A 20,381-nucleotide genomic window follows, 5' to 3' on the forward strand; every position below is an offset into this window, starting at 1 on the left:
GGTATAAAATTTGTGATTAAAAATGTGAAAGAAGTCAGAAATTGCCATTATGAAAAACGCGCGGGTAATATGGTATAAATGGTTAGGTTAATATGGTATAATGTTACCCGCATAATAAATTATAAATAAGTGAGTAATGAACGTTTACAAAGGGTGACAATTAGATATTTATTTTATTTTTTTTTCTTTTCTTTGAAATTTCACAGCTCCTAATTAGGATTACCCTATACTAAATAGTTTTGCAAAAAAACACAGGAGTACCATATTACCCACACTTACTCTATATTCAATAGTTTATTATCATAGTATTACTATTGCCACAGCAACGCATGGCCAAATCTACTAGTACATATACTGTGTTTGTATACTCATATATCATCTCTTTGTTAATTTATATGTTGTGGCCCTGAAAAGGGCCTTTTTGCTATTTTTTTTTATCATTTGAACAAATTACTTGGAACTTGTGTATTTAGTGACAGCTTTGGTACCTTCGCTCACAGCATGTTTGGCTAATTCACCAGGCAAAAGTAAACGTACAGCAGTTTGGATTTCGCGACTAGTGATAGTTGAACGTTTATTGTAATGAGCTAAACGCGATGCTTCAGCAGCGATACGCTCAAAAATATCATTCACAAAACTGTTCATGATACTCATGGCTTTTGATGAAATACCAGTATCAGGATGTACTTGCTTCAACACTTTATAAATGTAAATAGCATAACTTTCCTTCCTCTTACGCTTCTTCTTCTTGTCGTTTTTGGTAATATTTTTTTGGGCCTTACCAGCCTTCTTTGCTGCTTTTCCACTAGTTTTAGGAGGCATGTTTTTTTTTCTCACTTCACTTTTCCACTAACACTTTTCGAAATAAATTCTATACTCACAATAAAGCAGTTGCTTTAAAGTACATTTTTCCATATAAACTATTCGAGAAGTCGTTGAAAGGTGCACGAAGAGTCACGAAGTCATGTCAATTTACCTTGACTACGAAATGAAAAAGTATATAAGCAGCGTTAGTATGTTGGGAGAGTTTACATAAAGTGAGTGAATTGTGCAGTGTACGTTGTGCAAGCTTATAGTGATTCATATTTCCTTTTCGTGTGTTAAATAAATTATATTAAAAAATGTCTGGACGTGGTAAAGGTGGTAAAGTGAAAGGCAAGGCAAAGTCGCGTTCAAATCGTGCTGGGCTTCAATTTCCTGTCGGCCGTATACACCGTTTGTTGCGCAAAGGCAATTATGCTGAACGTGTTGGTGCTGGTGCTCCCGTATATTTAGCTGCTGTTATGGAATATTTGGCAGCTGAAGTTCTTGAATTGGCTGGTAATGCTGCCCGTGATAACAAAAAGACAAGAATTATTCCACGTCATTTACAATTGGCCATCCGTAATGATGAAGAATTGAATAAACTATTATCTGGAGTCACTATTGCTCAAGGTGGTGTTTTGCCAAATATTCAAGCTGTACTTTTACCAAAGAAGACTGAGAAAAAAGCATAAATTTCTGGTCTCGAAAAGTCTTACTATTAACATATTATCTAAAAAAAGAATAAAACCGTCCTTTTCAGGACGACAAAGTATTTATATTCAAAGAGGTTGATATTACTTTCATAAAAACTACATATGTATTAGTAATAAAACTTGATTCGTTATATAAAACTGGTTACATACGATACACATATAACAACAAATATTAGATTCATACTCATGAATGTATAAGTAAAGTCATCTGCAGAGACAACTTACGGTAGAATACAGTAGGTAAATAATAGCGAAAAAAAGTAGGTGGTGGTACACATGTACAGTTCCGTGGATTATAAGCGGAATTTAATTTGTAAATTTATTTCTATCTACAATATATAGTATATCATTAGATTTAAAGTTTTAATCTTTTGTTGAGAAATTGTGGTCCTGAAAAGGACCGTTTGAGTATTTATTTTTATCATTATATGTAAAATTTTGATCTTTCGTTGAGAAATTGTGGTCCTGAAAAGGACCGTTTGGATATTTATCTTCTTCAATTCAATTAAGCACGTTCTCCACGAATACGTCTGGCCAATTGAATATCTTTTGGCATAATTGTGACACGCTTTGCATGAATGGCGCACAAATTTGTATCCTCAAACAGACCAACCAAATATGCTTCACTTGCTTCCTGTAGAGCCATAACAGCAGAACTTTGGAAACGTAAATCTGTTTTGAAATCTTGAGCAATTTCTCGAACCAAACGTTGGAATGGCAATTTTCGGATTAATAATTCAGTACTTTTTTGGTAACGACGAATTTCACGTAATGCCACTGTACCGGGGCGATAGCGATGAGGTTTCTTTACACCACCAGTTGCCGGAGCACTTTTACGAGCTGCTTTGGTTGCCAATTGTTTGCGTGGTGCTTTACCACCAGTCGATTTACGGGCTGTTTGTTTTGTACGAGCCATTTTTTTCACTGCACTTATTTAATTTCCACCTTAACTGAAAAGTCACTGCACTAATATATCTTACCATACACTAATAATTTGTGCACAAGTAATAAAATACTTCATAACGTTTCAAAAGTTCATATTTTCAGGGTGGATGGAGTCTTAACTATATTCATGTGTTAGAAAGAGATGAAATTTTCTGTATATAGGTAAGTCACATTGTTAGTTGTTGACTTTTGTATAAATACACGTGCAATAATTTAGTTCTTCAGAAATCTATAGAGCGTGCAGTGATCGGCTGGTAAAAGTGTTAAAGTGTTAAAGTGTAAAAGTTAAAAAGTTAAAAATGACTGGTCGCGGCAAAGGTGGAAAAGGCTTGGGTAAAGGTGGTGCTAAGCGTCATCGTAAAGTTTTACGTGATAACATCCAGGGAATCACTAAGCCTGCTATTCGGCGTTTGGCTCGTCGTGGAGGTGTAAAACGTATATCTGGTTTGATATATGAAGAAACTCGTGGAGTCTTAAAAGTATTTTTGGAGAATGTTATCCGTGATGCAGTTACCTATACTGAACACGCTAAAAGGAAGACAGTTACAGCAATGGATGTTGTATATGCTTTGAAGAGACAAGGACGTACCTTGTATGGATTCGGCGGTTAAACAATTTTACTATCAAATATAAAAAACAAAACGGTCCTTTTCAGGACCACGATATTCATTAAACGAAGATTCAAAATAATGATAAATTAACCGAAAAATAACAAATTCATATCTAAAAGTAATTTTGTCACAATTCTTAATTTGCCTGTAGTTAGCATTCATTCCAATTTAATATTATTTATCAAATATCCAAATACGTATGTATATGTATATATTGCATTCACATTATTTATGAGGAAGTATGTTGGAACGGAATATGAGTAGATATAAAAATTACATTATCTACGGACCTATGTGTGTATGGATGTATATATGTATGTATGGTAAGTAAGTTTAGTATAAAATTATTACTAATGTAGGATTTGAGTAGAAATTTATCCGACAATATATTAACAAATTTTGAATTGATCGCATAAAACCGCTTTTTGTTTACATACTATTATTTTACTTCATTTAAGTTTAAATTTGACTTTTTCATTTACATACTCTTGATAGTTAATGAATAACCGCACAAGGGCCCTAACAAATAACCTCAAGTTATTTTTTTAATTTTTATTTATATTTATTTCTTAATGAAAACATTTTATTACTTCTTTAGATTATTGCTAATATAAATTATTTTAAATTTGTAAAATAAATTTAAGGTTTGATTTAAAAATAATTGAGAAAATTAAATTTAAAGAGGGAAATTTTGACTTTTAGAGAGCAAAGTTTGAACAAAAATTCATTTTAAATGAAAAATATATACCGTAAAGAAATATGAGCATTAAAATATTAAAGCAACACATTTAGGCTATCAAACTGCGTATAAAATGGTTTGTTATATTAAATATTTGATTTTTAGTAAATTAAATAAACTTAAAAGTTTGTCCGTTGGAGATGTTAAATTGCACTGGATCGTTCAATTTTGTTACTCATCTTTTCACCTCGCTTCTCAATTTAAGAAGGTATAGCAATTTAAAGGTATTAATTCATCTATAAATTAGTGCGTAAAGTGTGTATTTAATAAATACAAAATAAAAGTTTATAAAAGTGAAAATGTCTGAAGCAATTGCTGTTACGAATGTTAATTCTCCGGTAGCCGGATCTTCTGCTATTTCTGAGAAAAAAGTTGCTGCTAAAAAAGCAGTTAAGCCAAAAAAGCCTTCAGTCGCTCCTACTCATCCACCAACTCAACAAATGGTTGATGCATCAATTAAGAATTTAAAAGAACGTGGTGGCTCATCACTTTTGGCTATTAAAAAGTACATTAGTGCTACATACAAATGTGATGCTCAAAAATTAGCACCATTTATCAAGCGTTATTTGAAATCTGCTGTTACTAGTGGTAAATTAATTCAAACCAAAGGAAAGGGTGCATCTGGTTCTTTTAAATTATCAGTGGCTGCCAATAAATCAAGTAAATCCGGTGAAGGTAAATCGAAGTCAAAAGCGGTGAAATCCATTGAGAAGAAGCCCAAAAAGAAATCGACAGATGGTGTGGCGTCAAAGAAGAAGGCAGCAGTTGGCGGTAAGAAAGCAAGTGGCGAGAAAAAAGTGAAGAAAAGTGTTGCTAGCAAGAAAACAGCAGAGAAGAAAAAAAGTGAAAAGGCTAAAGCGAAGGATGCAAAAAAGACTGGATCTGTTAAAGCCAAACCAGCTAAAGCTAAATCGACTCCAAATAAAGCAAAGACGTTAAAAGCAAAAACACCTAGTGTTAAAACCAAGAAAGCCGCGGTCAATAAAAAGCCAGTCGCCAAAAAAGCGCCATCTAAAAAGTAAAGCCCAGGTAGAAGAAAAAAAAACTATGTGGCAAATAAGAAATAAAATAAGCCCTTTTCAGGGCTACAAAAATGTTTAACATATCGATCAAAAATGAATTTTTAGCAAGAACATTAAAATAATTTTAATTATTAAATGAATTGATGATGATTGTGCACATACATATGTATGTATTATGTGTTTTCATATATATCATTCAATGTATAGGATAAATATATGTATGTATACAATAAAAATTACATGTCATGTTTATATCTCAATTACATTATAAGTAAAATAATTCATAAATAAAAAATGTATTTATTTATGTATTTGTAAACATAATCATTAGTACTTGGATTTTTATCCTTTATTTAGATATTTTCACTAGATTAAGTGTGGGTAATATGGTATACCAATTTGTATTTAGGCTATAACTGCGAAAACATTTGTAAAAAACCTTCAAAACTGAATTGTTTCTAGTATTTTAATATTGGCAAATATAGCCCTTTACTTAAAATGCATAATATTATATGGTATAAAATTTGTGATTAAAAATGTGAAAGAAGTCAGAAATTGCCATTATGAAAAACGCGCGGGTAATATGGTATAAATGGTTAGGTTAATATGGTATAATGTTACCCGCATAATAAATTATAAATAAGTGAGTAATGAACGTTTACAAAGGGTGACAATTAGATATTTATTTTATTTTTTTTTCTTTTCTTTGAAATTTCACAGCTCCTAATTAGGATTACCCTATACTAAATAGTTTTGCAAAAAAACACAGGAGTACCATATTACCCACACTTACTCTATATTCAATAGTTTATTATCATAGTATTACTATTGCCACAGCAACGCATGGCCAAATCTACTAGTACATATACTGTGTTTGTATACTCATATATCATCTCTTTGTTAATTTATATGTTGTGGCCCTGAAAAGGGCCTTTTTGCTATTTTTTTTTATCATTTGAACAAATTACTTGGAACTTGTGTATTTAGTGACAGCTTTGGTACCTTCGCTCACAGCATGTTTGGCTAATTCACCAGGCAAAAGTAAACGTACAGCAGTTTGGATTTCGCGACTAGTGATAGTTGAACGTTTATTGTAATGAGCTAAACGCGATGCTTCAGCAGCGATACGCTCAAAAATATCATTCACAAAACTGTTCATGATACTCATGGCTTTTGATGAAATACCAGTATCAGGATGTACTTGCTTCAACACTTTATAAATGTAAATAGCATAACTTTCCTTCCTCTTACGCTTCTTCTTCTTGTCGTTTTTGGTAATATTTTTTTGGGCCTTACCAGCCTTCTTTGCTGCTTTTCCACTAGTTTTAGGAGGCATGTTTTTTTTTCTCACTTCACTTTTCCACTAACACTTTTCGAAATAAATTCTATACTCACAATAAAGCAGTTGCTTTAAAGTACATTTTTCCATATAAACTATTCGAGAAGTCGTTGAAAGGTGCACGAAGAGTCACGAAGTCATGTCAATTTACCTTGACTACGAAATGAAAAAGTATATAAGCAGCGTTAGTATGTTGGGAGAGTTTACATAAAGTGAGTGAATTGTGCAGTGTACGTTGTGCAAGCTTATAGTGATTCATATTTCCTTTTCGTGTGTTAAATAAATTATATTAAAAAATGTCTGGACGTGGTAAAGGTGGTAAAGTGAAAGGCAAGGCAAAGTCGCGTTCAAATCGTGCTGGGCTTCAATTTCCTGTCGGCCGTATACACCGTTTGTTGCGCAAAGGCAATTATGCTGAACGTGTTGGTGCTGGTGCTCCCGTATATTTAGCTGCTGTTATGGAATATTTGGCAGCTGAAGTTCTTGAATTGGCTGGTAATGCTGCCCGTGATAACAAAAAGACAAGAATTATTCCACGTCATTTACAATTGGCCATCCGTAATGATGAAGAATTGAATAAACTATTATCTGGAGTCACTATTGCTCAAGGTGGTGTTTTGCCAAATATTCAAGCTGTACTTTTACCAAAGAAGACTGAGAAAAAAGCATAAATTTCTGGTCTCGAAAAGTCTTACTATTAACATATTATCTAAAAAAAGAATAAAACCGTCCTTTTCAGGACGACAAAGTATTTATATTCAAAGAGGTTGATATTACTTTCATAAAAACTACATATGTATTAGTAATAAAACTTGATTCGTTATATAAAACTGGTTACATACGATACACATATAACAACAAATATTAGATTCATACTCATGAATGTATAAGTAAAGTCATCTGCAGAGACAACTTACGGTAGAATACAGTAGGTAAATAATAGCGAAAAAAAGTAGGTGGTGGTACACATGTACAGTTCCGTGGATTATAAGCGGAATTTAATTTGTAAATTTATTTCTATCTACAATATATAGTATATCATTAGATTTAAAGTTTTAATCTTTTGTTGAGAAATTGTGGTCCTGAAAAGGACCGTTTGAGTATTTATTTTTATCATTATATGTAAAATTTTGATCTTTCGTTGAGAAATTGTGGTCCTGAAAAGGACCGTTTGGATATTTATCTTCTTCAATTCAATTAAGCACGTTCTCCACGAATACGTCTGGCCAATTGAATATCTTTTGGCATAATTGTGACACGCTTTGCATGAATGGCGCACAAATTTGTATCCTCAAACAGACCAACCAAATATGCTTCACTTGCTTCCTGTAGAGCCATAACAGCAGAACTTTGGAAACGTAAATCTGTTTTGAAATCTTGAGCAATTTCTCGAACCAAACGTTGGAATGGCAATTTTCGGATTAATAATTCAGTACTTTTTTGGTAACGACGAATTTCACGTAATGCCACTGTACCGGGGCGATAGCGATGAGGTTTCTTTACACCACCAGTTGCCGGAGCACTTTTACGAGCTGCTTTGGTTGCCAATTGTTTGCGTGGTGCTTTACCACCAGTCGATTTACGGGCTGTTTGTTTTGTACGAGCCATTTTTTTCACTGCACTTATTTAATTTCCACCTTAACTGAAAAGTCACTGCACTAATATATCTTACCATACACTAATAATTTGTGCACAAGTAATAAAATACTTCATAACGTTTCAAAAGTTCATATTTTCAGGGTGGATGGAGTCTTAACTATATTCATGTGTTAGAAAGAGATGAAATTTTCTGTATATAGGTAAGTCACATTGTTAGTTGTTGACTTTTGTATAAATACACGTGCAATAATTTAGTTCTTCAGAAATCTATAGAGCGTGCAGTGATCGGCTGGTAAAAGTGTTAAAGTGTTAAAGTGTAAAAGTTAAAAAGTTAAAAATGACTGGTCGCGGCAAAGGTGGAAAAGGCTTGGGTAAAGGTGGTGCTAAGCGTCATCGTAAAGTTTTACGTGATAACATCCAGGGAATCACTAAGCCTGCTATTCGGCGTTTGGCTCGTCGTGGAGGTGTAAAACGTATATCTGGTTTGATATATGAAGAAACTCGTGGAGTCTTAAAAGTATTTTTGGAGAATGTTATCCGTGATGCAGTTACCTATACTGAACACGCTAAAAGGAAGACAGTTACAGCAATGGATGTTGTATATGCTTTGAAGAGACAAGGACGTACCTTGTATGGATTCGGCGGTTAAACAATTTTACTATCAAATATAAAAAACAAAACGGTCCTTTTCAGGACCACGATATTCATTAAACGAAGATTCAAAATAATGATAAATTAACCGAAAAATAACAAATTCATATCTAAAAGTAATTTTGTCACAATTCTTAATTTGCCTGTAGTTAGCATTCATTCCAATTTAATATTATTTATCAAATATCCAAATACGTATGTATATGTATATATTGCATTCACATTATTTATGAGGAAGTATGTTGGAACGGAATATGAGTAGATATAAAAATTACATTATCTACGGACCTATGTGTGTATGGATGTATATATGTATGTATGGTAAGTAAGTTTAGTATAAAATTATTACTAATGTAGGATTTGAGTAGAAATTTATCCGACAATATATTAACAAATTTTGAATTGATCGCATAAAACCGCTTTTTGTTTACATACTATTATTTTACTTCATTTAAGTTTAAATTTGACTTTTTCATTTACATACTCTTGATAGTTAATGAATAACCGCACAAGGGCCCTAACAAATAACCTCAAGTTATTTTTTTAATTTTTATTTATATTTATTTCTTAATGAAAACATTTTATTACTTCTTTAGATTATTGCTAATATAAATTATTTTAAATTTGTAAAATAAATTTAAGGTTTGATTTAAAAATAATTGAGAAAATTAAATTTAAAGAGGGAAATTTTGACTTTTAGAGAGCAAAGTTTGAACAAAAATTCATTTTAAATGAAAAATATATACCGTAAAGAAATATGAGCATTAAAATATTAAAGCAACACATTTAGGCTATCAAACTGCGTATAAAATGGTTTGTTATATTAAATATTTGATTTTTAGTAAATTAAATAAACTTAAAAGTTTGTCCGTTGGAGATGTTAAATTGCACTGGATCGTTCAATTTTGTTACTCATCTTTTCACCTCGCTTCTCAATTTAAGAAGGTATAGCAATTTAAAGGTATTAATTCATCTATAAATTAGTGCGTAAAGTGTGTATTTAATAAATACAAAATAAAAGTTTATAAAAGTGAAAATGTCTGAAGCAATTGCTGTTACGAATGTTAATTCTCCGGTAGCCGGATCTTCTGCTATTTCTGAGAAAAAAGTTGCTGCTAAAAAAGCAGTTAAGCCAAAAAAGCCTTCAGTCGCTCCTACTCATCCACCAACTCAACAAATGGTTGATGCATCAATTAAGAATTTAAAAGAACGTGGTGGCTCATCACTTTTGGCTATTAAAAAGTACATTAGTGCTACATACAAATGTGATGCTCAAAAATTAGCACCATTTATCAAGCGTTATTTGAAATCTGCTGTTACTAGTGGTAAATTAATTCAAACCAAAGGAAAGGGTGCATCTGGTTCTTTTAAATTATCAGTGGCTGCCAATAAATCAAGTAAATCCGGTGAAGGTAAATCGAAGTCAAAAGCGGTGAAATCCATTGAGAAGAAGCCCAAAAAGAAATCGACAGATGGTGTGGCGTCAAAGAAGAAGGCAGCAGTTGGCGGTAAGAAAGCAAGTGGCGAGAAAAAAGTGAAGAAAAGTGTTGCTAGCAAGAAAACAGCAGAGAAGAAAAAAAGTGAAAAGGCTAAAGCGAAGGATGCAAAAAAGACTGGATCTGTTAAAGCCAAACCAGCTAAAGCTAAATCGACTCCAAATAAAGCAAAGACGTTAAAAGCAAAAACACCTAGTGTTAAAACCAAGAAAGCCGCGGTCAATAAAAAGCCAGTCGCCAAAAAAGCGCCATCTAAAAAGTAAAGCCCAGGTAGAAGAAAAAAAAACTATGTGGCAAATAAGAAATAAAATAAGCCCTTTTCAGGGCTACAAAAATGTTTAACATATCGATCAAAAATGAATTTTTAGCAAGAACATTAAAATAATTTTAATTATTAAATGAATTGATGATGATTGTGCACATACATATGTATGTATTATGTGTTTTCATATATATCATTCAATGTATAGGATAAATATATGTATGTATACAATAAAAATTACATGTCATGTTTATATCTCAATTACATTATAAGTAAAATAATTCATAAATAAAAAATGTATTTATTTATGTATTTGTAAACATAATCATTAGTACTTGGATTTTTATCCTTTATTTAGATATTTTCACTAGATTAAGTGTGGGTAATATGGTATACCAATTTGTATTTAGGCTATAACTGCGAAAACATTTGTAAAAAACCTTCAAAACTGAATTGTTTCTAGTATTTTAATATTGGCAAATATAGCCCTTTACTTAAAATGCATAATATTATATGGTATAAAATTTGTGATTAAAAATGTGAAAGAAGTCAGAAATTGCCATTATGAAAAACGCGCGGGTAATATGGTATAAATGGTTAGGTTAATATGGTATAATGTTACCCGCATAATAAATTATAAATAAGTGAGTAATGAACGTTTACAAAGGGTGACAATTAGATATTTATTTTATTTTTTTTTCTTTTCTTTGAAATTTCACAGCTCCTAATTAGGATTACCCTATACTAAATAGTTTTGCAAAAAAACACAGGAGTACCATATTACCCACACTTACTCTATATTCAATAGTTTATTATCATAGTATTACTATTGCCACAGCAACGCATGGCCAAATCTACTAGTACATATACTGTGTTTGTATACTCATATATCATCTCTTTGTTAATTTATATGTTGTGGCCCTGAAAAGGGCCTTTTTGCTATTTTTTTTTATCATTTGAACAAATTACTTGGAACTTGTGTATTTAGTGACAGCTTTGGTACCTTCGCTCACAGCATGTTTGGCTAATTCACCAGGCAAAAGTAAACGTACAGCAGTTTGGATTTCGCGACTAGTGATAGTTGAACGTTTATTGTAATGAGCTAAACGCGATGCTTCAGCAGCGATACGCTCAAAAATATCATTCACAAAACTGTTCATGATACTCATGGCTTTTGATGAAATACCAGTATCAGGATGTACTTGCTTCAACACTTTATAAATGTAAATAGCATAACTTTCCTTCCTCTTACGCTTCTTCTTCTTGTCGTTTTTGGTAATATTTTTTTGGGCCTTACCAGCCTTCTTTGCTGCTTTTCCACTAGTTTTAGGAGGCATGTTTTTTTTTCTCACTTCACTTTTCCACTAACACTTTTCGAAATAAATTCTATACTCACAATAAAGCAGTTGCTTTAAAGTACATTTTTCCATATAAACTATTCGAGAAGTCGTTGAAAGGTGCACGAAGAGTCACGAAGTCATGTCAATTTACCTTGACTACGAAATGAAAAAGTATATAAGCAGCGTTAGTATGTTGGGAGAGTTTACATAAAGTGAGTGAATTGTGCAGTGTACGTTGTGCAAGCTTATAGTGATTCATATTTCCTTTTCGTGTGTTAAATAAATTATATTAAAAAATGTCTGGACGTGGTAAAGGTGGTAAAGTGAAAGGCAAGGCAAAGTCGCGTTCAAATCGTGCTGGGCTTCAATTTCCTGTCGGCCGTATACACCGTTTGTTGCGCAAAGGCAATTATGCTGAACGTGTTGGTGCTGGTGCTCCCGTATATTTAGCTGCTGTTATGGAATATTTGGCAGCTGAAGTTCTTGAATTGGCTGGTAATGCTGCCCGTGATAACAAAAAGACAAGAATTATTCCACGTCATTTACAATTGGCCATCCGTAATGATGAAGAATTGAATAAACTATTATCTGGAGTCACTATTGCTCAAGGTGGTGTTTTGCCAAATATTCAAGCTGTACTTTTACCAAAGAAGACTGAGAAAAAAGCATAAATTTCTGGTCTCGAAAAGTCTTACTATTAACATATTATCTAAAAAAAGAATAAAACCGTCCTTTTCAGGACGACAAAGTATTTATATTCAAAGAGGTTGATATTACTTTCATAAAAACTACATATGTATTAGTAATAAAACTTGATTCGTTATATAAAACTGGTTACATACGATACACATATAACAACAAATATTAGATTCATACTCATGAATGTATAAGTAAAGTCATCTGCAGAGACAACTTACGGTAGAATACAGTAGGTAAATAATAGCGAAAAAAAGTAGGTGGTGGTACACATGTACAGTTCCGTGGATTATAAGCGGAATTTAATTTGTAAATTTATTTCTATCTACAATATATAGTATATCATTAGATTTAAAGTTTTAATCTTTTGTTGAGAAATTGTGGTCCTGAAAAGGACCGTTTGAGTATTTATTTTTATCATTATATGTAAAATTTTGATCTTTCGTTGAGAAATTGTGGTCCTGAAAAGGACCGTTTGGATATTTATCTTCTTCAATTCAATTAAGCACGTTCTCCACGAATACGTCTGGCCAATTGAATATCTTTTGGCATAATTGTGACACGCTTTGCATGAATGGCGCACAAATTTGTATCCTCAAACAGACCAACCAAATATGCTTCACTTGCTTCCTGTAGAGCCATAACAGCAGAACTTTGGAAACGTAAATCTGTTTTGAAATCTTGAGCAATTTCTCGAACCAAACGTTGGAATGGCAATTTTCGGATTAATAATTCAGTACTTTTTTGGTAACGACGAATTTCACGTAATGCCACTGTACCGGGGCGATAGCGATGAGGTTTCTTTACACCACCAGTTGCCGGAGCACTTTTACGAGCTGCTTTGGTTGCCAATTGTTTGCGTGGTGCTTTACCACCAGTCGATTTACGGGCTGTTTGTTTTGTACGAGCCATTTTTTTCACTGCACTTATTTAATTTCCACCTTAACTGAAAAGTCACTGCACTAATATATCTTACCATACACTTTTTTTTTTTTTTTTTTTTTTTTTTTTTTTTGAAGAGATGTGGGGGGGAAATCTTCTAAAGACACCCTGGCGGGTAGTGTCGGATTCGCTTGATGCGCCTACCGACTAAAACCCCCCCACACCGGTTGCCAACCATATGGTTATGAACCTAGAATGTAATTTGGGGGAGAAGGAGGAAGATTCATTTGTGAGCGGTAGTGGCCCTCAAAAGAATCTGACGCTAATAAGCGAAGCTCGAATTTTTGGTTAGGTGGGAGCGGAAGGATTTGTTAGGATGCATGGCCTTCTGAAACGGTCGGTTTTCTTGCACCTGAGAGTGGCAAGACAGTTGATGCTGGGGTTGGCGTGGGTAGCTACTGACGCCCGGAGATTTGCAGCGTAGGTAATGGCTGCCGATTGAATGGAAGGAAGATTTGTTTCCTCTAGGATCTGTTTGTTTCTAACATACCACGGGAAGTTAAGAGCAGATCTTAGTAGACGCATGTATGTGGATTGAAGCCTGGACACTTGTCTGGGTGAGGCAGAGCCCCAAATAGGGATGGCGTAGGAGCAGATGCTTCTAATGATAGCATTGAAAGCTCGCTTTTTGGTGCTTTGGGAAACCTTTTTATTGGTAAAAAAGGGTTTTAATGCGCTGAAGGCGCCATTGGCTTTACCTCGGACTGCTGTGATTTGTTTCGTCCAGGTTAGCCGCCTGTCGAAGACAACACCGAGGTATTTCGCGGAGGGGCTCCATTTGATGGGGAACCTGTTTACCAAGATTTTTGGTGGAATTCGTTTCCTCCGTGAAAAGAAGATTGCCTCTGATTTGGTTGTGTTGATATCGAATCTCCACATCCAGTACCAGTCGAGGACAGTGGGGATGAATTTGTTGAGGGCGGATGTGCTGAAGTTAATTGTACGGGAGGCGTACAAGAAGGCGACATCATCCGCATATTGGGCTGTGAGAATTTTCTCCTCGGTTGGGATGTCGTAACAGTAAATGTTGAACAGCACTGGGGAGAGTTTGGAGCCCTGAGGGACTCCTGCCGTGATCGGGTGAGCTTCAGAGAGCTCACTATTCACCCGAGCAGTGATTTTCCGGTCAGACAAGAAAGATTTTACTAAGCCAATGAGGTAATGTGGGAAGTTTAGCTTTATAAGCTTATAAATAAGCCCATCATGCCAGACCCGATCGAATGCTTGTTTGCAGTCAAGCAGGAGCATAGGAATGTGTCTTCCTTTGTTGAGGTTGTTAGCAACAAATTCGGAGACCCGCAGAAGTTGGTGTGCGGTGCCATGTTGCTTTCGAAATCCATGTTGGAAGTCGGGAAGAATTGAGTTTTCTGTAACAAATTTCTCTAGTCGGGAGAGAATTATACTTTCTGCTACTTTGCTGAGGGTGCAGAGTAGGCTGATGGGGCGATGGCTTGCCGGATCGCTTAGTGGTTTTCCCTGTTTGGGAAGAAAGACGACTGTAGCGGCTTTCCAGGCCGGGGGAAAATGTTGGAAACGCATCATGGCATTTATGATGTTGTTTAGGGCAACAAGGTGTTTGCGCGGTAGGATTTTTAAGATGCCGTTACCGATACTGTCGTGACCTGGAGCTTTCCGGTTTTTGAGGGAGCGGATAGCCTCAGAGACTTCTTTGGGGGAGGTGGGCTGAAACTCGACCGTCTGGAAGGTTGTGCCCCGGACAGTTTCTGATACTTCTTCGTGAAAAGAAGAGAATTTTTGGGAGCTTGGAAAGGGAGAGCATTGATTTTTAAGGGATTGGGCAAAGATGTTGGCTTTGTCCTTGTCCTGTGGGTAAGAGATTCCGTCTTTAATTAGGGCTGGGGGGTGGGGTTTGCGGTTTCTTAAGGATCTGATAACCTTCCAGCAACTTTTAGGATGCTGTTCGGCTTCAGCGATAAAGGAATTGAAGTCTTCAGAACTTCTTTGGAGGAGGAGAACCTTTAATTCCCTTTGAGTGGAATTTAGAGTTTGGCGTAGTTGGGGAAGTCTGTGTTTTTGCCAGAGTTTGCGGATTTTGTTTTTCCTGGCGATGAGTGCGCGGATACGTGGGGGAAGGTTATTTGGGTTAGTGGTAGGTTCTATTGAGGAGGTGGCTGAAATTATTGCCCTTTGGATTTCCTCCGTTAGATCTGTGACCGCTTTATCAAGCTCAGCTATGGAGTTGATTTGGGTGCAGGTGAAAGCGGAGGTTTCCAGCAAGAATTTCAGGTGGAGGAAGTCGGTTTTGGTCTTTAACCGAGGAGAAAGTAGGGGGCGATTTGCGAGCTCCAGGTAGACCGGGGAGTGGTCTGAACTGAGCTCAGGGAGGGTCCAGGGGTCTCTGTTGAGGGTCACATTTTTTGTAAGGAATAAGTCCAAAGTGCTTGCTTGGAATCTGGGACTTGTAGGGTGGTAGGTCGGTTCGGAGGGAGCTTCGATGTTGAAGTTGTGCTGGAGAGACATTCTCCAGAGGGTTAACCCGTTAGCATTATTCGTAGAACGGTTCCAAATCCTATATTTAGAGTTGAAATCGCCTGCGATAATGGTAGGGGTGGAGGAGTTGAAGAGGGATGAAATGTTGAGAGGACTTTTGTCAGGAGGGATATACACAGTGATGATCCTGTGCCTGCTTGAGTTGAGGAATACGTCAATTCCTACAGCCTCGAGTGTTGAGGGGCCAGTGTTGGCGGCTAGGTGGTGGATAGAGCTCTTCACACAGATGGCGACACCGCCCCCTTTGGAATCTGGGCGGTCGTTTCTGTAGATTGTGAAGTTCGGGATATAAAGGGATTTTTTGGGGTTTAGGTGGGTTTCGGTGATGCAGACGACATCAATGGATTTTTCTTTTATGAGCTGGATGAGCTCGGTCTTTTTGGGAGTGCAAAGCCCGTTGGCGTTCCAATTTAGGATTATCAGGCCGCTTTTAGTTCCTGAAGACTGTGGACAGGAAGTCCCGAAAAAGCTTCTCTAGGTGGGCAATGTTTGGGACAGGATTAGGCGTTGGGTTTTTATTTGCGTTTTTGGCGTTTTTGGCAACCTCGGCGTATGAGCGAGTTGGCCCTTGGACTCGTGGTTGGGGTTGGGGTTGAGGTTGTGGTGTGGTCTGTGCCGGGGGGCGGGTAGCTCTTTGTGGGAGAGCTTTGGGGGTCTTTTGGACCTTTTTTGGAGGTCCGGGTTGGTGTTTTTGTGGGGCTTTAGGGCAACCCCGATAAGTGGCGCGATGTGGGCCCTTGCAGTGAATGCAGGTGGGCTTCGCGTTTTTCTGCTCTTTGAGAGCGCAGGAAGCCGTGGCGTGGGAGCGACCGCAGAAGGCGCAGGCCCAGGGAGCGAAACAGTAGTTTGCTGTGTGGGCGAAGTTGAGGCACCGGAGGCATTGTGGAATTACCTTCGACTTACGCTTTGCCTCTACTCTGACGCTGAGGCCAGCGATTGTCTTTAGGTCAAAAATCGCCTTCGCTGAGGAGTGCGAAGGGTCAAGGTTGACGGTTATTAGGGGCCATATTTTTGGGCCCCTGCGCATGCGATGAATACTCTTCACCGCTGCATTTTTCATCCTCAATTCATTGAGGACGGTTTCGTCGTCGAGGCATTCGAGGACGCCTCTGATCACGACAATCAGGTCCTTGTCTTGATGGAGCTGATTTGTCGTGTACGGGATTTCATGCCTTTCTAAGGCGGAGGTAAGTTCCCGGAAACCGTCAACGGTTTCCGGGTACACGATGATGGCTTCAGATACAACTTTAGCCGATCGGATGTGAATGTCTGCTTTGCGCAGACCAGAACTCACTTTCTCCCATGATTCCTTCTTGAGGATTCGAATAGGAGGAGGGTTTCTTTCCTTAGGAGGGGTTAGGTCTTCGCTCTCATCGGAAGAGGATGATGAGAGAAAGTCATCAATTTTGATGGTTTCAGGAGGGGATGTGGTGCGGCGCCGTTTTGGGATTTCCCGTTTGGGTTCTTCCCGTTTGGGGTTTTCCCGTTTGGGTTTTTTCCGACGGCGGACTTCGATGAACACGGTGTCATCGGGCGGATCGATGCTCATTTGAGCATTTTCGGGAGAGTTTGAGGTAGTAGCGTCGTTGTCATTGTCGTTTGGGATATCGTTTGGGATATCGTTGGGGTTTGTGGAGATGGGGTTATGCTTACTGAGTAAGTGCTCTACTCTGAGCAGATACCCACGGAGGTCTTTAACGAGGGCGGTAAGCTCGACCTCGCTCAAGGATTCAGGGTTTGGGAAATTCATTGCTGAGTTTTTGCAACTCGCAATGTTTTCCCCTTTCAATGTTTTTTGTGTCACTTTTTCACTTTATACACTGTGCACTGCACTGATCACTAACTGCACTGTAATTTTTCACTGCACTGTTGTTTTGTAGTTTCACTGCACTGTTGCTGTATCGATTTGTGTAGCTAAGCAGGCATACGGCCTTGCTAAGCTTTACGTTTTGCGTTTGTTTGCGTTTGCTTGCGCTACTACACGTCCGTTCGCGTTGCTGTCTGCTGTTAGACTGGCTATGATCTTACCATACACTAATAATTTGTGCACAAGTAATAAAATACTTCATAACGTTTCAAAAGTTCATATTTTCAGGGTGGATGGAGTCTTAACTATATTCATGTGTTAGAAAGAGATGAAATTTTCTGTATATAGGTAAGTCACATTGTTAGTTGTTGACTTTTGTATAAATACACGTGCAATAATTTAGTTCTTCAGAAATCTATAGAGCGTGCAGTGATCGGCTGGTAAAAGTGTTAAAGTGTTAAAGTGTAAAAGTTAAAAAGTTAAAAATGACTGGTCGCGGCAAAGGTGGAAAAGGCTTGGGTAAAGGTGGTGCTAAGCGTCATCGTAAAGTTTTACGTGATAACATCCAGGGAATCACTAAGCCTGCTATTCGGCGTTTGGCTCGTCGTGGAGGTGTAAAACGTATATCTGGTTTGATATATGAAGAAACTCGTGGAGTCTTAAAAGTATTTTTGGAGAATGTTATCCGTGATGCAGTTACCTATACTGAACACGCTAAAAGGAAGACAGTTACAGCAATGGATGTTGTATATGCTTTGAAGAGACAAGGACGTACCTTGTATGGATTCGGCGGTTAAACAATTTTACTATCAAATATAAAAAACAAAACGGTCCTTTTCAGGACCACGATATTCATTAAACGAAGATTCAAAATAATGATAAATTAACCGAAAAATAACAAATTCATATCTAAAAGTAATTTTGTCACAATTCTTAATTTGCCTGTAGTTAGCATTCATTCCAATTTAATATTATTTATCAAATATCCAAATACGTATGTATATGTATATATTGCATTCACATTATTTATGAGGAAGTATGTTGGAACGGAATATGAGTAGATATAAAAATTACATTATCTACGGACCTATGTGTGTATGGATGTATATATGTATGTATGGTAAGTAAGTTTAGTATAAAATTATTACTAATGTAGGATTTGAGTAGAAATTTATCCGACAATATATTAACAAATTTTGAATTGATCGCATAAAACCGCTTTTTGTTTACATACTATTATTTTACTTCATTTAAGTTTAAATTTGACTTTTTCATTTACATACTCTTGATAGTTAATGAATAACCGCACAAGGGCCCTAACAAATAACCTCAAGTTATTTTTTTAATTTTTATTTATATTTATTTCTTAATGAAAACATTTTATTACTTCTTTAGATTATTGCTAATATAAATTATTTTAAATTTGTAAAATAAATTTAAGGTTTGATTTAAAAATAATTGAGAAAATTAAATTTAAAGAGGGAAATTTTGACTTTTAGAGAGCAAAGTTTGAACAAAAATTCATTTTAAATGAAAAATATATACCGTAAAGAAATATGAGCATTAAAATATTAAAGCAACACATTTAGGCTATCAAACTGCGTATAAAATGGTTTGTTATATTAAATATTTGATTTTTAGTAAATTAAATAAACTTAAAAGTTTGTCCGTTGGAGATGTTAAATTGCACTGGATCGTTCAATTTTGTTACTCATCTTTTCACCTCGCTTCTCAATTTAAGAAGGTATAGCAATTTAAAGGTATTAATTCATCTATAAATTAGTGCGTAAAGTGTGTATTTAATAAATACAAAATAAAAGTTTATAAAAGTGAAAATGTCTGAAGCAATTGCTGTTACGAATGTTAATTCTCCGGTAGCCGGATCTTCTGCTATTTCTGAGAAAAAAGTTGCTGCTAAAAAAGCAGTTAAGCCAAAAAAGCCTTCAGTCGCTCCTACTCATCCACCAACTCAACAAATGGTTGATGCATCAATTAAGAATTTAAAAGAACGTGGTGGCTCATCACTTTTGGCTATTAAAAAGTACATTAGTGCTACATACAAATGTGATGCTCAAAAATTAGCACCATTTATCAAGCGTTATTTGAAATCTGCTGTTACTAGTGGTAAATTAATTCAAACCAAAGGAAAGGGTGCATCTGGTTCTTTTAAATTATCAGTGGCTGCCAATAAATCAAGTAAATCCGGTGAAGGTAAATCGAAGTCAAAAGCGGTGAAATCCATTGAGAAGAAGCCCAAAAAGAAATCGACAGATGGTGTGGCGTCAAAGAAGAAGGCAGCAGTTGGCGGTAAGAAAGCAAGTGGCGAGAAAAAAGTGAAGAAAAGTGTTGCTAGCAAGAAAACAGCAGAGAAGAAAAAAAGTGAAAAGGCTAAAGCGAAGGATGCAAAAAAGACTGGATCTGTTAAAGCCAAACCAGCTAAAGCTAAATCGACTCCAAATAAAGCAAAGACGTTAAAAGCAAAAACACCTAGTGTTAAAACCAAGAAAGCCGCGGTCAATAAAAAGCCAGTCGCCAAAAAAGCGCCATCTAAAAAGTAAAGCCCAGGTAGAAGAAAAAAAAACTATGTGGCAAATAAGAAATAAAATAAGCCCTTTTCAGGGCTACAAAAATGTTTAACATATCGATCAAAAATGAATTTTTAGCAAGAACATTAAAATAATTTTAATTATTAAATGAATTGATGATGATTGTGCACATACATATGTATGTATTATGTGTTTTCATATATATCATTCAATGTATAGGATAAATATATGTATGTATACAATAAAAATTACATGTCATGTTTATATCTCAATTACATTATAAGTAAAATAATTCATAAATAAAAAATGTATTTATTTATGTATTTGTAAACATAATCATTAGTACTTGGATTTTTAT

At 35.8% G+C, this 20,381-nt stretch overlaps 15 protein-coding genes across 15 annotated transcripts; 9 read left to right on the top strand and 6 right to left on the bottom strand.

Annotated features, from left to right (window-relative positions):
- Positions 1 to 315: 315 nt before the first annotated feature.
- LOC125780037 (histone H2B) lies at positions 316 to 858 on the bottom strand. The gene has a single exon (XM_049461544.1). The coding sequence runs from the start codon at positions 820 to 822 to the stop codon at positions 451 to 453; it is 372 nt and encodes a 123-aa protein (XP_049317501.1). The 5' UTR covers positions 823 to 858; the 3' UTR covers positions 316 to 450.
- A 206-nt stretch (positions 859 to 1,064) lies between these two features.
- LOC125780082 (histone H2A) lies at positions 1,065 to 1,533 on the top strand. Its single transcript, XM_049461590.1, has one exon. The coding sequence runs from the start codon at positions 1,122 to 1,124 to the stop codon at positions 1,494 to 1,496; it is 375 nt and encodes a 124-aa protein (XP_049317547.1). The 5' UTR covers positions 1,065 to 1,121; the 3' UTR covers positions 1,497 to 1,533.
- Positions 1,534 to 2,022: 489 nt separating this feature from the next.
- On the bottom strand, positions 2,023 to 2,459 carry LOC125780071 (histone H3). Its single transcript, XM_049461579.1, has one exon. It carries the CDS (start codon positions 2,431 to 2,433, stop codon positions 2,023 to 2,025), a length of 411 nt encoding a protein of 136 aa, XP_049317536.1. The 5' UTR covers positions 2,434 to 2,459.
- A 263-nt stretch (positions 2,460 to 2,722) lies between these two features.
- On the top strand, positions 2,723 to 3,073 carry LOC125780075 (histone H4). Its single transcript, XM_049461583.1, has one exon. The coding sequence runs from the start codon at positions 2,762 to 2,764 to the stop codon at positions 3,071 to 3,073; it is 312 nt and encodes a 103-aa protein (XP_049317540.1). The 5' UTR covers positions 2,723 to 2,761.
- A 1,010-nt stretch (positions 3,074 to 4,083) lies between these two features.
- LOC125780069 (histone H1-like) lies at positions 4,084 to 4,857 on the top strand. The gene has a single exon (XM_049461577.1). It carries the CDS (start codon positions 4,112 to 4,114, stop codon positions 4,832 to 4,834), a length of 723 nt encoding a protein of 240 aa, XP_049317534.1. The 5' UTR covers positions 4,084 to 4,111; the 3' UTR covers positions 4,835 to 4,857.
- Positions 4,858 to 5,647: 790 nt separating this feature from the next.
- LOC125780073 (histone H2B) lies at positions 5,648 to 6,206 on the bottom strand. The gene has a single exon (XM_049461581.1). It carries the CDS (start codon positions 6,168 to 6,170, stop codon positions 5,799 to 5,801), a length of 372 nt encoding a protein of 123 aa, XP_049317538.1. The 5' UTR covers positions 6,171 to 6,206; the 3' UTR covers positions 5,648 to 5,798.
- Positions 6,207 to 6,412: 206 nt separating this feature from the next.
- Positions 6,413 to 6,881, top strand: LOC125780072 (histone H2A). Its single transcript, XM_049461580.1, has one exon. The coding sequence runs from the start codon at positions 6,470 to 6,472 to the stop codon at positions 6,842 to 6,844; it is 375 nt and encodes a 124-aa protein (XP_049317537.1). The 5' UTR covers positions 6,413 to 6,469; the 3' UTR covers positions 6,845 to 6,881.
- Positions 6,882 to 7,370: 489 nt separating this feature from the next.
- LOC125780070 (histone H3) lies at positions 7,371 to 7,807 on the bottom strand. Its single transcript, XM_049461578.1, has one exon. It carries the CDS (start codon positions 7,779 to 7,781, stop codon positions 7,371 to 7,373), a length of 411 nt encoding a protein of 136 aa, XP_049317535.1. The 5' UTR covers positions 7,782 to 7,807.
- Positions 7,808 to 8,070: 263 nt separating this feature from the next.
- Positions 8,071 to 8,421, top strand: LOC125780074 (histone H4). The gene has a single exon (XM_049461582.1). The coding sequence runs from the start codon at positions 8,110 to 8,112 to the stop codon at positions 8,419 to 8,421; it is 312 nt and encodes a 103-aa protein (XP_049317539.1). The 5' UTR covers positions 8,071 to 8,109.
- A 1,010-nt stretch (positions 8,422 to 9,431) lies between these two features.
- Positions 9,432 to 10,205, top strand: LOC125780077 (histone H1-like). Its single transcript, XM_049461585.1, has one exon. The coding sequence runs from the start codon at positions 9,460 to 9,462 to the stop codon at positions 10,180 to 10,182; it is 723 nt and encodes a 240-aa protein (XP_049317542.1). The 5' UTR covers positions 9,432 to 9,459; the 3' UTR covers positions 10,183 to 10,205.
- A 609-nt stretch (positions 10,206 to 10,814) lies between these two features.
- Positions 10,815 to 11,554, bottom strand: LOC125780038 (histone H2B). The gene has a single exon (XM_049461545.1). The coding sequence runs from the start codon at positions 11,516 to 11,518 to the stop codon at positions 11,147 to 11,149; it is 372 nt and encodes a 123-aa protein (XP_049317502.1). The 5' UTR covers positions 11,519 to 11,554; the 3' UTR covers positions 10,815 to 11,146.
- A 206-nt stretch (positions 11,555 to 11,760) lies between these two features.
- Positions 11,761 to 12,229, top strand: LOC125780081 (histone H2A). The gene has a single exon (XM_049461589.1). It carries the CDS (start codon positions 11,818 to 11,820, stop codon positions 12,190 to 12,192), a length of 375 nt encoding a protein of 124 aa, XP_049317546.1. The 5' UTR covers positions 11,761 to 11,817; the 3' UTR covers positions 12,193 to 12,229.
- Positions 12,230 to 12,718: 489 nt separating this feature from the next.
- Positions 12,719 to 13,207, bottom strand: LOC125780056 (histone H3). The gene has a single exon (XM_049461563.1). It carries the CDS (start codon positions 13,127 to 13,129, stop codon positions 12,719 to 12,721), a length of 411 nt encoding a protein of 136 aa, XP_049317520.1. The 5' UTR covers positions 13,130 to 13,207.
- Positions 13,208 to 17,923: 4,716 nt separating this feature from the next.
- On the top strand, positions 17,924 to 18,274 carry LOC125780061 (histone H4). Its single transcript, XM_049461569.1, has one exon. It carries the CDS (start codon positions 17,963 to 17,965, stop codon positions 18,272 to 18,274), a length of 312 nt encoding a protein of 103 aa, XP_049317526.1. The 5' UTR covers positions 17,924 to 17,962.
- A 1,010-nt stretch (positions 18,275 to 19,284) lies between these two features.
- Positions 19,285 to 20,058, top strand: LOC125780055 (histone H1-like). Its single transcript, XM_049461562.1, has one exon. The coding sequence runs from the start codon at positions 19,313 to 19,315 to the stop codon at positions 20,033 to 20,035; it is 723 nt and encodes a 240-aa protein (XP_049317519.1). The 5' UTR covers positions 19,285 to 19,312; the 3' UTR covers positions 20,036 to 20,058.
- Positions 20,059 to 20,381: the final 323 nt, after the last annotated feature.

This window comes from Bactrocera dorsalis, unplaced genomic scaffold, assembly GCF_023373825.1.
Source record: "Bactrocera dorsalis isolate Fly_Bdor unplaced genomic scaffold, ASM2337382v1 BdCtg057, whole genome shotgun sequence".
In the NCBI taxonomy this organism is placed as follows: Eukaryota; Metazoa; Arthropoda; class Insecta; order Diptera; family Tephritidae; genus Bactrocera; species Bactrocera dorsalis.